The sequence below is a fragment of the Cydia strobilella genome, chromosome 8 (assembly GCF_947568885.1).
Source record: "Cydia strobilella chromosome 8, ilCydStro3.1, whole genome shotgun sequence".
In the NCBI taxonomy this organism is placed as follows: domain Eukaryota; kingdom Metazoa; phylum Arthropoda; class Insecta; order Lepidoptera; family Tortricidae; genus Cydia; species Cydia strobilella.
In genome coordinates this window covers 8,100,496-8,114,939 of record NC_086048.1, presented here as the reverse complement: position 1 = coordinate 8,114,939, position 14,444 = coordinate 8,100,496, and the positions used below count along the sequence as shown (strand labels likewise).

The 14,444-nt window shown below is 38.5% G+C and overlaps 1 protein-coding gene across 13 annotated transcripts in view; it reads right to left on the bottom strand.

The window, feature by feature from the left end:
* Nucleotides 1–403: 403 nt before the first annotated feature.
* Nucleotides 404–14,444, bottom strand: part of LOC134743561 (uncharacterized) — a 252,919-nt gene continuing 238,878 nt past the window's right edge. For 12 of the 13 annotated variants that reach the window (XM_063677074.1, XM_063677076.1, XM_063677075.1 and 9 more), the window contains 8 exons: nucleotides 12,495–12,655; nucleotides 7,508–7,558; nucleotides 6,058–6,312; nucleotides 5,431–5,671; nucleotides 4,778–4,939; nucleotides 4,251–4,380; nucleotides 3,687–4,017; nucleotides 404–2,904 (listed from right to left, as the gene is read on the bottom strand). In XM_063677074.1, the coding sequence (XP_063533144.1) occupies nucleotides 3,780–4,017; nucleotides 4,251–4,380; nucleotides 4,778–4,939; nucleotides 5,431–5,671; nucleotides 6,058–6,312; nucleotides 7,508–7,558; nucleotides 12,495–12,655 (1,238 nt within the window). In that variant the 3' untranslated portion in view covers nucleotides 404–2,904; nucleotides 3,687–3,779. The remainder of the gene's footprint in view (nucleotides 2,905–3,686; nucleotides 4,018–4,250; nucleotides 4,381–4,777; nucleotides 4,940–5,430; nucleotides 5,672–6,057; nucleotides 6,313–7,507; nucleotides 7,559–12,494; nucleotides 12,656–14,444) is intronic. The other variant, XM_063677069.1, reaches the window with a different exon arrangement.

The window sequence follows — 14,444 nt, the reverse complement described above, 5'->3', positions numbered from 1 at the left end:
TGACAAAGACAGTTATACGTGGCCAGTACGTATAAAAACTCTCAACTCAAGGTTCAATATCAGTAAACTAAAGAGGCTAAGTAATAAGTTGTTATTTGATTAAGTATCTAGATAACAACACACTGTATTTAGCTTGACGTCATACGTCTGTCATCGGCACCAAATAAAGACCTATGTAACCTATTATTCTTCAGGAATAAAACACATTTATTCGAGAATAGTTGTTTGCTTACTATCCGCCGGGCGCCACCCTTATATGGCGACCCTGCCAGGATAGTAAGCAAACATGCAAACAACCATTCTCGAATAAATGTGTTTTATGAAGAATAATAGATTACATAGGTCTTTATTTTAAGAGAGATAGGTATCCTGCTAGGAATGTCGATCAAAATAAAAGCAACAATTAAATAGAAGGATTATTTTATTAAAGTGATGATTTTGAACAATCAATTACTGTTACCATTATGTCGTGGTGTCAACAACAAAATAAACCATTTGTGCTTTTAAAAATAAATTAACAAGAGTAAATACAACAAATAGGTTAAAAATAAATGAAAGCATTTGGTATGTACTACATAAAACAAGCATGACATAGGGGAGAGGGCTTCACTTTGGAGCTTTACTAGTAACTTTACGAGTAAAGATTACAAAATATATATTCATACTTATAACTTAATACAGATATAGTATGCGTTGTTAGCTAGACATGTACCACAAGTAATATCATATTACACAAGTCACAAAGGAAGCTGAACTAGGCCACAATGTAAAAATATACTTACAAAATTTGATTCATGACTAGACTTAATAGACACATAACTATAAGGAAAACGATAGCCCTGCAGCGCGGGTCATTTTACATCCGACCACAGACCACATTTAATTCTTTTACAGTCCTAATTAAAAATTAAGCATATAAATATTGTATTGTCAACCGTTTCCGAATATACCTCGCCCTATATACATTACTGGGTGTTTATTTGAGTATTACGAGTTATTAGTGAAGTTTTATGAGGTAACTATTTTTTGGTAAAACGTTACACTTCATTTCATTACATAATCTTTGTCGCTTTAACAGTGGCCAATGATCACAAAACGTCTAAACTTTGATACTGTTAGCATGTTACCGTCATTTCAAAGTTTAACTTTTGTGGATATGTGTACGTACAAAATTTGTTATTGATAAGTATTAGTACCGAATGCCCGGCTTCGTTCTTTTAAAATGTCACTTTTAAAAGACAAGCTCAATTCACTCCTACACGTAAATAAATAACTATGCTAAATAATTATACAAGTATATAAGTATTTTTATTAATTTCTTTACACAATTATACAACGTCGTTTTCATTTAACATACTCTTTGGGACGCACAACTTAGGATAGCTTACATTAGCTGAGGGCTGTTAGATTACGATTTAGTCAATTAAATAGACAATGACGACAGAAGCCACGGAGTTAGCAAACTTTACGGTTAGAACTGAGATTCTAAACTACTCAACGAAACCCGTCGAACATCACCGTATATACCAACAGCCAAGTTAAACATGAATGTGATACAATATTACCATACAAGATTATTGGAGACTACGGATTGAGGCAGTATAGATAAATATACAAAAATGTTATAAAAAGTCATGGTAGTTTGGTTTCTTTACACTATAAGATATGTCACGTCTGTAATACAGGTTACATTGTTTTATAATCAAGCTGCAATTGTTTGTGGGGCCAGTTGGCGGTCGAATCTCATTCGACAAGGCTTCTTTGTGTTAAAGCATTTAACAAGACCTATCGCTTTGTCTCGCTAATAGAGTTGACATTTTGACAAGTGTTGGCTCAACAATCGAATAGCTCGCCTTTTCGACCTTATATAGCTATCATTTAAGGGCAGATACAGATATCTTTTTCTATACAGCTTTGGTATACCCTATGTTTATATTATATCGCGTCCGGCCCACCCTCTCCGATTTGTCGCCGACACGCTCGACAGGCATTAAAAGTACGAACGAGTGCGGAACCCTATAAAATGTACAATCCTAAGGGGGAAGTCACTTTATTGTCATACTCAGTGTTTCACTCGTTTCATTCATATTCCAAGTCCTTCAAAAGAAAAAGGCTGTTTATAATATTCACAATTCGTCTTTCGCTTTCAAAGTAAGACATCCTTACCACTTTTATAGCTTACAAAGATTTTTATTTCCTTCGGAAATTCCATGAAAACGGGACTTCAGACCTCTCCAGTCCCAGGGATCGAAATTTGACAGCCATAACACGACTTTGAAGTTTTAAATTTCGAATTTTATCAATCGTCAACGGGGGACGATATTGCGTCCGTGAGACTCGGGGTTAGGGCCACTCCACACAAGCGTCTTTCGAGCGTCGGCGTCTAGAGTCGAACCAAGAAAACCCTGCAGAGATTTTGACAGCACACGCAGTGCAGGTGTTATTTTAAACATCAAAGTTCTATGAAATTATGACGTATAAATAACACTGACACCTGGCACTGCGTGTGCTGTCAAAATCTCTGCAGACCGCTGTCAAAACTCTAGTCAGCGCCGAGGAAAATGGCGTCGCTGCGCAGGTGCGCCAACGTTGCGTAGAGCAGCAGCCGTAGAGTTGACTAGACGCCGACGCTCGGGAGAGGCTAGTGCGGGGTGCACATGATGTAAGTTATAATGGTAGTAGTGCGCGTACGCGTGCGCCAGCGGTCAGCGGCCAGCGGTCAGCAGTCAGCAGTCAGCAGTCAGCGGTCAGCGGTCAGCGGTCAGCGGTCAGCGGTCAGCGGTCAGCGGTCAGCGGTCAGCGGTCAGCGGTGGTGGCGGACGCGCGGGCGGCGCGCGCACAGCGTGGCGCTGCGCAGGCGCCGCAGCAGCGTCGGCCGCTATCAGATGCGCTCCACGTAGTTACCTGCGAGTTAAGATAGTGTTAAAACATCTAATTAAGAGAGTCTAATGGCGTTATTCATAAACGAGTTACTGGCCTGCTATGAATCGTTTGTCTTTACCTGTCATTTTGAATTATGTATTTGCAAGAAAGGGATAAAACATAATTTAACTAAATCAGGCCCGTAAAGTTTTATGAGTAAGGGGGTAAGACTCTAATCCTTATGAAACAGACATTCATAAGTAGCAATCGGTGTTAAAATTACTCTGAAAAATAACAATCATTTAATTCCACCATATACGTTAGGTACCTAGACGTAGTAATTCTTAGCGCTCTAGATACGACGACAATTTTCAAGTTCTAAAGGTAAAAAGATATATAATGAGCCTGGCTATCCTCCCAGAATTAAAAGGTAAGCCGTTAAAAAAAACTGGCCAAGTGCGAGTCGGACTCGCGCACCGAGGGTTCCGTACTTTTTAGTATTTGTTGTTATAGCGGCGACAGATATACATCATCTGTGAAAATTTCAACTGTCTAGCTATCACGGTTCATGAGATACAGATACAGACAGACAGACGGACAGCGGAGTCTTAGTAATAGGGTCCCGTTTTTACCCTTTGGGTACGGAACCCTAAAAACAGCTTATTCATTTATTATAACAAAAGAAATCTAGGTAAAATTGGAGTTGTGAGAGTAAAAATTTGACACAATCGATCGTTGGTATCGTGATGATGATGATGTACTTATTGACGAATATATAATTTACTCTACTCTTAGGACGTTGCACATAGAAATTAGTGGCATACCTGGGAAGGTACCGAAGCGGCCGGTCCGCTGCGAGGAGCCGACGTACCAGCCGTCGTCGCACTTCTCCAACACGTATACAGTGTCGCCCTCGTTTAGCTCCAGCTCGTCGGGGTTTTGGGGGCGATATTTGTACATCGACAGTAGTGGCACCCCTCACAGGGCACACAGCAGACACCACACATACCTGGGAAGGTACCGAAGCGGCCGGTCCGCTGCGAGGAGCCGACGTACCAGCCGTCGTCGCATTTCTCCAACACGTATACAGTGTCGCCCTCGTTTAGTTCCAGCTCGTCGGGGTTTTGGGGGCGATATTTGTACATCGCTCGGTACCTGAAAATAACGCATGTATATTAGTTTTCATCTTGTATTATTCGAACCAATTTTCAACGTAAATACGGCAGAGATGAATATGATATTGAACTTTGTATATAATTATGACACCTTTAAAAACGATATTGAACAACCTATGGCGGGATATTTGTAATCAGGTTCCCTTTGTCAGTTTAATCGGTTTAATTTTCTTTACTGTTGATTGGTTTGAAGAAAAAAAAACGTGTACTAACGGCACAGCTTCAGCATTGGTATCAACGTAAAGCGGTTCGGTGTTGTTGAGGTCCACTCCAGCACCAGTGGGAGGCCCGTACCCGCGTTCCGATGGGGTCATGGCTGCTTGCGCTGTTTTTGTCGTGTACCCTGAAATATAGATAATGTAACTCAACGTAAGAGGTATATATACAGATAGTATAGTCGCCGTTAGTATGTCACAGCGGCACAAAATATCTAAACACGTATTCTAACGCCTAAGCACGTAAATCTAGCTACGTAAATTGAAAAGAGTTCAGATATTTTTTGAGTACCGTGGCCTTGAAAATCATATTTTAATTGCATTACCCTAAAAGAATTGTTATACAAGGGGAACAGGTACTATCAAAAAAGTCAATAAGTAAAACAGGTTAAAGTTTTTCGCTTTGTAAGGAGAAGGAAAACGTGGCGAGAGGGGCACGAGGGAGGGAGGGCTCTCTGTCCCTGTCTAAATGTTGGCATTGAGGAAAAATAAAGCTTCTTTGAGAGTTATAATAGTGAATCGCACCTGGCAGCGGTTGCGTGGAAGGCGGTGCGTTGGCGAGGTCGGGGTTGTTGGGAGTGGGCATGTAGCTGTGCGCGCCCATGCTGCGCTTGGCCGAGCCGTTGAGGAGGCCGTGCGCCGCGGGAGACGCTACGGGCTTATCCGACGGCGCGTATGATTGGATTTCTGAAATAATAGATTGATTTTAGATCAAAATCACGTTAAAGAGAAATAATCGGGTAAATAAATAACTGGGTGCTCTCTGGTTTGTGACCGAGGGCTCGGGCTGAGCCGCTACTTTAATTAGGCTGCAGCTATTATAAAATATGCCCACTTTGTTCTCATTGCACATTTCGCCTCGGCTACTAGAGCAAAAATCCGAGCTAAGGCTTAGAACGCACTGCGGTTTTTTTCTTGCGGTTTCAGTCTTTTAAGTGCGTGCGGTTATAAAGCATGCCGTACGTTACATTTTTTGCGGTTGCGGAACTGCTTTTGAACTAAACCGCAGTGCGTTCTAAGCCTAAGTAGAGTATGAGCAGGCCGTTTACTTGGTTTCTGCGACATATTTCCATAGCTATCAAGATGACCGACACGCCTTCTCAACAACTCTACTCCATTCTTCACCGTTGATGTTACATGATGGTAGCATTAGGATAGCGTCAGGTCTAGAAACTCACCAGGTTTATTTTGACTAGGCTCCTGCAGTATGGTCACGTAGCTATCAGGGAAGATGCCGGTCTTGTTGCCGTTGCGGCCCTCCCACCAGTTGTGGTCGATGCGTCGCGTCAGCACGACCACTTCGCCCTTCTTAAGGGGCAATTCGAGGTTGGTCTGGGCGGTGAAGTCAAACTTCGCACGAGCTTTGCCCTCTTGGGGGACGGGCTTCTTTGGTGATTGTGCCACGTCGCCTTTTAGTATCTGAGAATATTTAATTAAAAAAAAAAATAACTACTGGAAATTGCGATATTATTAATTTTATCGGCTTAAAGTAGCCAAAAGTATGTCAATTTTGATAATTTCAGATAATCACGCCTTTGCTTGTCAAATTTTGTCTAAACTATTAAATATTAATTGTTAAGAAGTATGTATGGCCTAATAAAATGTCTTATTAGAAATAGTTATCATACACCCTAGAAAAAACTAGGCCTTATTGCATTTACACCAGAAGGCTCCCATAAAGAGATATTTTCATTTATTTAGTCCTCACTGCGTTGTTTCGTTTAATTAAGATAAATGTAAAAAAAATCTAATGATTACTATAAACCACCATCTCTTTAATTAATAAGCACACGCGTAACACTCACCTCAACATAATTAAAGGGAAACAGTCCTATCCTCCCGTGCAGCTCGCCCTCATACCAATTAGCATCTATCTGCCTCCTCACATGTATGAGGTCCCCTTTCCTAAAGCTCAACTCCCTCTGCGTCTGCCCGTTGAAGGCGTAGACAGCGCGAGCGGCGACTCTCTCCGCTTCATCGTACCGGTTGAGTTGGACAACGGATTTTTGTGATGGTGTGAAGTTGTCTTGATGACGCCTGTTTTGCATGTCTTGCAGTTCCTGTAAAGTAGAAGTTGGTGGTGATTATTTTTTGGCTGTGAGAGAAAAAATTATACCAATAAAGGCGAGAAACAGAAACCTGGCAAAACTTGATAAATATATGTATTTGTATTATACTAAATAAATTCTGATTATTTCAAGCCAGTGTCTAGTTTCGGCAGGCTTACAGGCTTATTAAATTATAAAACTTTCATTACGGCCCCATAGTATTTATTTATATAAATAAGTATTTTGGCAATCGATTTTTTACGAGCTTAAGGCTGATTTAGATACATCAGCAAAGGTCGATGCCCGTTTTAATTTAATGCAAACATATTTGGATGTACACAGCGATGAGTATCGTGACCGTAGTCCGAAAAGGGGCGTTATCAAGAGCACTAGAGCGTCACGTACACAATAAAAAAAACCGGCCAAGTGCGAGTCGGACTCGCACACGAAGGGTTCCGTACCATTATCTATAAAAACGGTCACCCATCCAAGTACTGACCCCGCCCGACGTTGCTTAACTTCGGTCAAAAATCACGTTTGTTGTATGGGAGCCCCACTTAAATCTCTATTTTATTTGTTGTTATAGCGGCAACCGATATACATCATCTGTGAAAATTTCAGCTGTCTAGCTATCACAGATCACGAGATACAGCCTGGTGACAGACGGACAGCGAAGTCTTAGTAATAGGGTCCCGTTTTTACCCTTTGGGTACGGAACCCTAAAAATTAATATTAGTACACAATATTGTCTTCGGTTACCGCGATAGTTACTCATGAAATAAAACTCACCCGTTGACCACGAACGCTGTAAAGAGTTCGAAACGTCGGGATGTATTATAAATTCAATATACGCGATATAATCCGTTTTCATAGTTTTATTTCATTAGTACACAAGTTAAAAATCGCTTCACACGGTTTATGAAATCAGTAAGTTAAAAGTAAATACGAAAAAGTAAAATACGAATAGCAGCTGTTTTAATTTGCCATAACACCATGCGAAGCGAAAACCGATTTTATAATACGAGAAATCAATTTACAAAACATGACACGCGAAAAGAAAATTGTGAAAATACATTTTAAAAGCGTTTTTGTATTAATGATGAATATTATAGTATCGATGAAAATGGCGATCTGTTAAAGAGCACGATGTTTGTTTGTTTTTATATAGTTAATATAATTCATCGGCCACACATCTCTCAAACGTCACCTTTATGGCGCCATCAAACATTTCAATGTCTTGGGGTTGTATATCATTCTCCTGTAATCAACATACATGTACAAATAAGAAGGGAGACTACACAACAATCCGTATACTAACCATAATCAGTAGCGTAAAATTGCAGCTTAATTTACATGATAATAATATATAGGTAATTATATCAACAAAGCGATATCACGCACTGAGTTGCACTCGGAGTTATTCACATCACATTGTTTACACGTAACTGGTACAAAAACCGGCGCACGCAATGATCGTTTCTGTCGCACGCTGCGTGTACACTGACGGGGAAACTTCTCGTTTTATTTAGCTCTCACTGGACTTTACTATAACTGTAACTATTGACCTCTATATTTTAAAGGCTAGGAGCGAAATTCCAATGGCTCGCGCAAAAACAGCGGCTTTGGAATATTGTACGGTCATGTTGGTCAACGGATTTTTGTTACTCAAGGTCGCAACAATACCGGATTTGCGGCATCTCAGTTGTAATGTATTCGTATTCGTGTTACGTAAGGACACTTTATTTGTTTTGTCCAAAATTATAAATGAATATTTTCACATGCGAAGTAACTTTAGCACAGGAAGAAATAAAAATGGGTATAAAAATTATAAAGAATTATTTGACAACATTTTGGAATCTGAATATAAAGACATTTTTACCAGTTTCGCTTTCATTTCATGGTTTTAGTTTGTCTACAAATTAATTAAGCGCGATTAAAACTCCTCCGCCTCTTTTTAATAAGCCAAGTGCAAAAGAGACGGAAGAGTGCATATAACGACCAACACTGTTACGGTACGCATAACTACGGGAATGGAATTACATCTCTATTCACAAATCTTCATGGCTTTCTCGGCGTCACGCTCTCCACCCCTAATTATATTTAAACAAAAGCAAACGTAGTTAATATTATATAAATCTACGTTAACATAAGATTGATACGCGTAACGTAGAAATGTAGAAGTTTGAATCTGTTTTAGATTGCATTCAGATATGGTAATAAAGCTATAAGACGCAGCTGGACTGCTGGCAGAGCAATAACGGATTATTGCCATTTTGGCTACGGAACCCTAAAGTTTGGCCGTGTTTTTGGTAGTCACATAAGCAAATAGCGTTTTGAAAAAAAAAATGTGTTAGATGTCTAATTAATAATTATGAATAAAAAATGACATAACTAACTGTTATTAAGGAGTCGAATCCTAACATCTCATACTTAAAATCCTTTAAGGCTTTCAGGGCTGAACTGCTACGTGAGTATAGCTTTTCAGGCCTACAATATGCTCTTGCACATCCGATAGAGGCCAATAGACGAAAGAACGATCGACGATGTCGCGAATATAGCCCAGAGGCCCTTCCGAGAAATTCGAAAACTGACATTCCTTTATTTGCCTCTCTATTCTACTACGCAAGAGCGATAGGGACGGAGGTAGATTTTCGTTTTTCGCGGTAAGCACTCATCAGGCTCTTAGAGTGTCAAAGACACTGACGTAAATAGTAACGCGTGAGTGACCACTAAAAACTAAAATCAGTTATTGTTTATATTAGTTACGAGTAAGACGAATGAACAAATACGAATTATGAACCTACTTATAAAATTTTATAAAATACGATTTCCAATTTCTCAATGCAGCTCCGACCGCAATCAATTGGCATATAATTTCTCCACTGGCAATAATCGCAGTGAAACTCGGTGAAAACTTATCTGCAGTACTATGCAACATCCGGCGCCACATCCGCTGGTAACGAGGGAAAACAAGAGTAGATGACAGGTATGTTTACTAGTAATGGACAATAATTGAATACGTGTTTAATAAACTGTTTATGGCATGGTGTTGAAGTTGTCTGTAGAAAATGTTTTTCTAAACTAAATATAACACTTAATAGGGCAAAGGGCAAATATTCACCAGCATGATTTAAATTAGTATTATTATATAAAAGGTGGAGTTAAATTTTGCGTAATTTGCCTTATTAAGGGATAATGCCTGTGATGTTTGTTAGAAAGGGACACAATTTAACATTTAACAGAGGTTTGTAAGAGGTTGCTTAGTTTTACGAATAAAAGGGTTATAGGTTGTTATGAGTTGCAGTTTACGCAGTTGGAAGATATTTACTAAAGAATGGATATAAAATTAATACGTAAATACATAAAAAAAATACATATACTTAATCACGTTGATTCGATAGCCCGTTCGTAAATGATATCGTAAAATACATGCTGTTTCTTATAAAACTTCCCTCTAATTTGTATTCTAGTCAGACACACTTAACACAAACAAACGCTTTTTAATTCACTGATTTCGAAAGCATCCGCAGCAAAATGAAAATAGCTCTACTCTCGTAGTCACTAACAGTAAAACACTTAACTAAACACTGATAGATCTTATTTCGTTGCATTAAAATTTACTACTGGCCAGCTGTCATCTCAACGATACAACCAGGGATAACGTGATTCGAACGCACGCATCGGTAGCAAATAAAAAAGCCTCGTCTCACGTTCGTATGTAAACACTCAATACTATGAGCACGTTTCCACGTTTCGAACGAAACGCCGTGAACAAGTTTTAGTTCGATAATATGAATGTCGTTTCCACGACATGTTTGCGGTGGAAACTCGAATGGAGTAGACACGAGAGAAACCGCAACGAGATAATGTTTCTTGTCGTGCATGCGCAGAAAACTAACTTAATCTACATATACATTATTTCGAATGGCGATTGTTTTGTGATATTTAGCGGGCTCTAGACTCTCTAGAGCGAAACAACGGAATCCACTAAGTTACATCATTATAAATATAAAGTTATTTAGAAAATCGAATTGTTATTAGAAGGTGTTGTTATTTCGCTTCATTAGTCGTATTTTCTAACAGCAGTTGGCACGAATTTGGTTCATTATTTAATACAAATAAGAAAATAATAACGTGCTGGTATTCGGTATGCTGGAATTTTAAAAAGAATTCCAGCATAACGAATTCAAGATACCTATGCATAAGCGTTATTACATACGTTACATACGTACATTTGTTCTTTTTCTTTAATTTAGTAAAGAAATCTTAAAACAAGTATGACTTAATTTTCTATTGAAACATTTACTTCCACAGGTACTTTGCCTTGTCTCACATTTTATATAGGTAGTTTAAGACAAAACACTTTTTTTTATATAAAACAATATTTCCAGCCGTTGACACGTTTGACAATATTACCTGACACCATGAAATCCTTTAATATTAGACGATCGGGGCTATCGATCAAACTGCAATGGCGTGCGGGCTTAACGAGATTAAACATATCGCCGCCGCGCGAACGTAGACTGACGCGCTAATGGCATTCTGAAACCGCGGTTGTTAGAGAGGTATTCAAATTTTACAATTTGTTATTGTGCATGTTGTGATACGACTTACGCCTTGCAGTACATCTCGCTCAGACTTATTAGTACTTGCGAATTGCTTAACGACATGACTTGCAGTACATTTCGCATCGCAGTTCAGGTCGTATTATATCAATATAAAAACGTAACAGATTTTAAATAGCGCTCGTATCGTGATTATTAAGGTTCCAATTAAACAGCTTTCTTGAAAAGGAAACTTGTTACAAGATAAAACTAGTACATAAACATATACTAGTTTTATAATAAAAAATAACGTTATACAGCTGTGTGCAATATAATAGCAATCAATAAGAAGATGAAAATTAAGGGAAAAAGGGAATATTAGAAGTTGAAAAACACGAAAACTTGACTTTGCTAGCAGCAATTCTTATAAAAGTAGCATTCGTAATCGCGTAGCATAGCGTAACTCGTAAATGTAAATCACGACCGATATTCCCAACCATGGTAATAACCAATCCTGAGGTTTGGCGTAGTTCGATACAGTGAAATCGCGTGACTGGTGCGAATCATTCACCGTACTTAATTATTATCTTTACCAAAACGGTCCAACCTTCTAACCCGACACACGCTATACTGGTATGAGCATGATACATTAAGTTAAAGTTAAAGCTGTTAGTTGGGCTCTAACGCTCCGATTTGCTTGTTTGGAAAAAATATATGGTTATTTTGTGGAAAACATGCAAATTTTTTAAATCGACAATATATTGTATTGTCATGTGTATATAATAAGACCAAGAGCAAACTGAGCAACAGTGACAGAAACGTCCAGTTAAGGAGGACAGCAAAATAAGTATGCTAGATTATCTTTAGACGGAACTTGAACTTTAACTCAGTGCATGATATGATAAGTTATTAATGTAAGCTAAAGTCATTTCATATACCTAATCCTTGTAGGACGAGGCGCGTGCCTAATACAGCATTTAACTGTAGTGTTTGATTAATTACCTCCGCTCTCCACACAGCGTGCGAACTCTGTTGAAGCTTTTAAAGTGGAGTTCAGTAGAAATGGCAAATAATGGAAACAAATATAACAGCTTTTCTTAGCATTTGACATATGACCTAAAATCTTTAAGAAGGTTGTTGTCACTGCATTGTTGATAATTAACATATATTTGAACTAGAAATTAATTTAAATAAAAAATTTAAGTATAATAACTGTTGATACTATCATGGTTTTTCTTAAAATGTGCGAGATTTTTTATTTATTTATTGATAATGAGAGATTACGAAGTAAATTGGTTTATTTAATTCAAATGTTTAAGGGACCATCATTTATTATTATTTTAGCCTCTTGTCGCCCACTGCTGAATATAGGCCTTCACTTATGTATGCCACTTATCCCTGCCTTGGGCTAGTCTCATTCATAAAGTGTCCCGTGATCTTCCGAATGCCTTGGACCACTGGTTAAAAACCAGTGATTTAGTGCATTACATTTCTTACCTGCATACGTACTTGAGCCGCCTCTGCTCCCTGTACAGCCGCTTCTTGTGCTGGCCTGGTGGCCGAGCTCCGGGCACCAGCGGCAGCGGGTCGTATCGTACAGGACATCTGTAGTGGATGTTCACGTCGTTCTCTACGTAACAGTCCCCTTACCTGCAGGTACTTGTGCCGCCTCTGCTCCCTGTACAGCCGCTTCATGTGTTCGGCCTGCTGGCGCGCGAGCTCCCGCTCGGGCACCAGCGGCAGCGGATCGTGCCGTACGGGACATCTGTAGTGGATGTTGACGTCGCTCTCTACGTAGCGCCGCGGGGTCTCTGTAGGGAGGACAGTAATTAAATACATAGTAGGTACATTACATATAAAGTAAGAAATGTCTCAGATCACATGTAATTGTCGGTAGAGGCGAAGGCGAGGCGCGGAAACATGTGATTTGAGCCTATCTTATTTAGTGGCTAAGGCGTGTATACTATTTTTCTGCTCGACGGAGCCGGAAAGCGGCAACTTTGTTTAGCGCAGTGGGCCGAAAGTAGACGCTTTCCGGCCGGAGTGCAGAATATTATTTTAAACGATTTAAGTTCACAACTTAGGAGTTGATATCTCGTTTATTATTGGTGAGTTTTAATCTGACTGTATTCGCATACTTAGTTTTTTTTTTAATTGAAAATTTAACAAAAATTATAACATTATAAGTACCTTAATCTAATGTTCGCCAAACTGTGAAACAGTTTGTTGGCGGTGTGTGAAACAGTTTGTAGGCGGTGAAGGTGCGAGATGGTGACAGCCTCTTATGAATTGACCTAACTCTATTGACCTACTAAAATATTTTATGATTTAACAGCTACGCGCAAGGTTTGTTTTAAGGTTCACCTAACAGACTAATGACACATTTGTCTCTTAGTGAATACCAGGCATAACCTTCTATGATAGCCAGATGAAGTATGAAGTAATAATTTTGGTAGGAACTTATTGAAACCTAATTTATATACACGCTGTTTAATTTAAATCCTCAATCACCAAAATAATAAAACCAACTTTTTTAAATGTTATTTGGAGTCTGGTTATACTTATACTCTTTCTCTTGTACTTACTATATGAAATTAAACGCCATCGAAAAACACAATTTCCTTGTTAAATATTATTGTGTTTTGACACGAAAACGTAAACACCAGTGAGTATACATTATTCAACTTTCACGAGAATTTTATTTCACAATTAAGTTACTTCGGGTAAAACATATAAGCGGTAATTTAAAAAAGTGAAAGTTTCGGATGTAGGTAATGTTATGGCGTCTCGATCAACTTATGCTATTGATGATTTGTGCTTGGCTATTGATGATTTGTGCCGATTATGTGATGAGACGTAACTTTACACGCAGCGGAACTGGTTTTACTACCGGCTTTAAAATAATGCAGTAACAACTGCAACATTTTCTACTGAGCGCTGGACGATCTTATCTCGTTGCTATAAGGTTTACAAATGGGTAGTTTACTACGACAACGATGGTTTGATCTACAACACTAAATGCCATGTTCGAATATAACCACTGATGCAAGACGTTACAGCTTATAATAGCGTAAGATGTATTGATAGATAAGCGGAAGTAATTAAAATCGAAAGGAATGTTTAGGTGGTGTAGAAATTACATCACTTTGGCGTTACGAAAATTTCAATCTTTGACCAATTTTTTCTGTAGATACTCGTATCTTGAAAAGACTGCTTAATTCAATTATATTAAAAATGTGGTGGCTACTCACCTTGTTAAGTAACAGCTGTGTTATAATTGTTCAATAGCAATGAGCTCGACATGAAATCGCACCAATTGTAGGCACATACATTGTTACACTGATGTATTGATATATATATATATATATATATGTTTTTTACGTAGCTTATCTAAAGATAAAACCTAACCTAACGCTTTCCCTTCAATACAAAAAGACTGGACAAGCACAATAATATGCACACAATTTTGCTTTATCTCTAGATAAGGTTGGAAAAACGCGACAATGGATACAAAAATAAAATAAATACATGTAGGTACAATATTGAGGCATCAACTTTTTAAAACTATAGCACGGCAAAAATAATAACGCTTAATTGTTT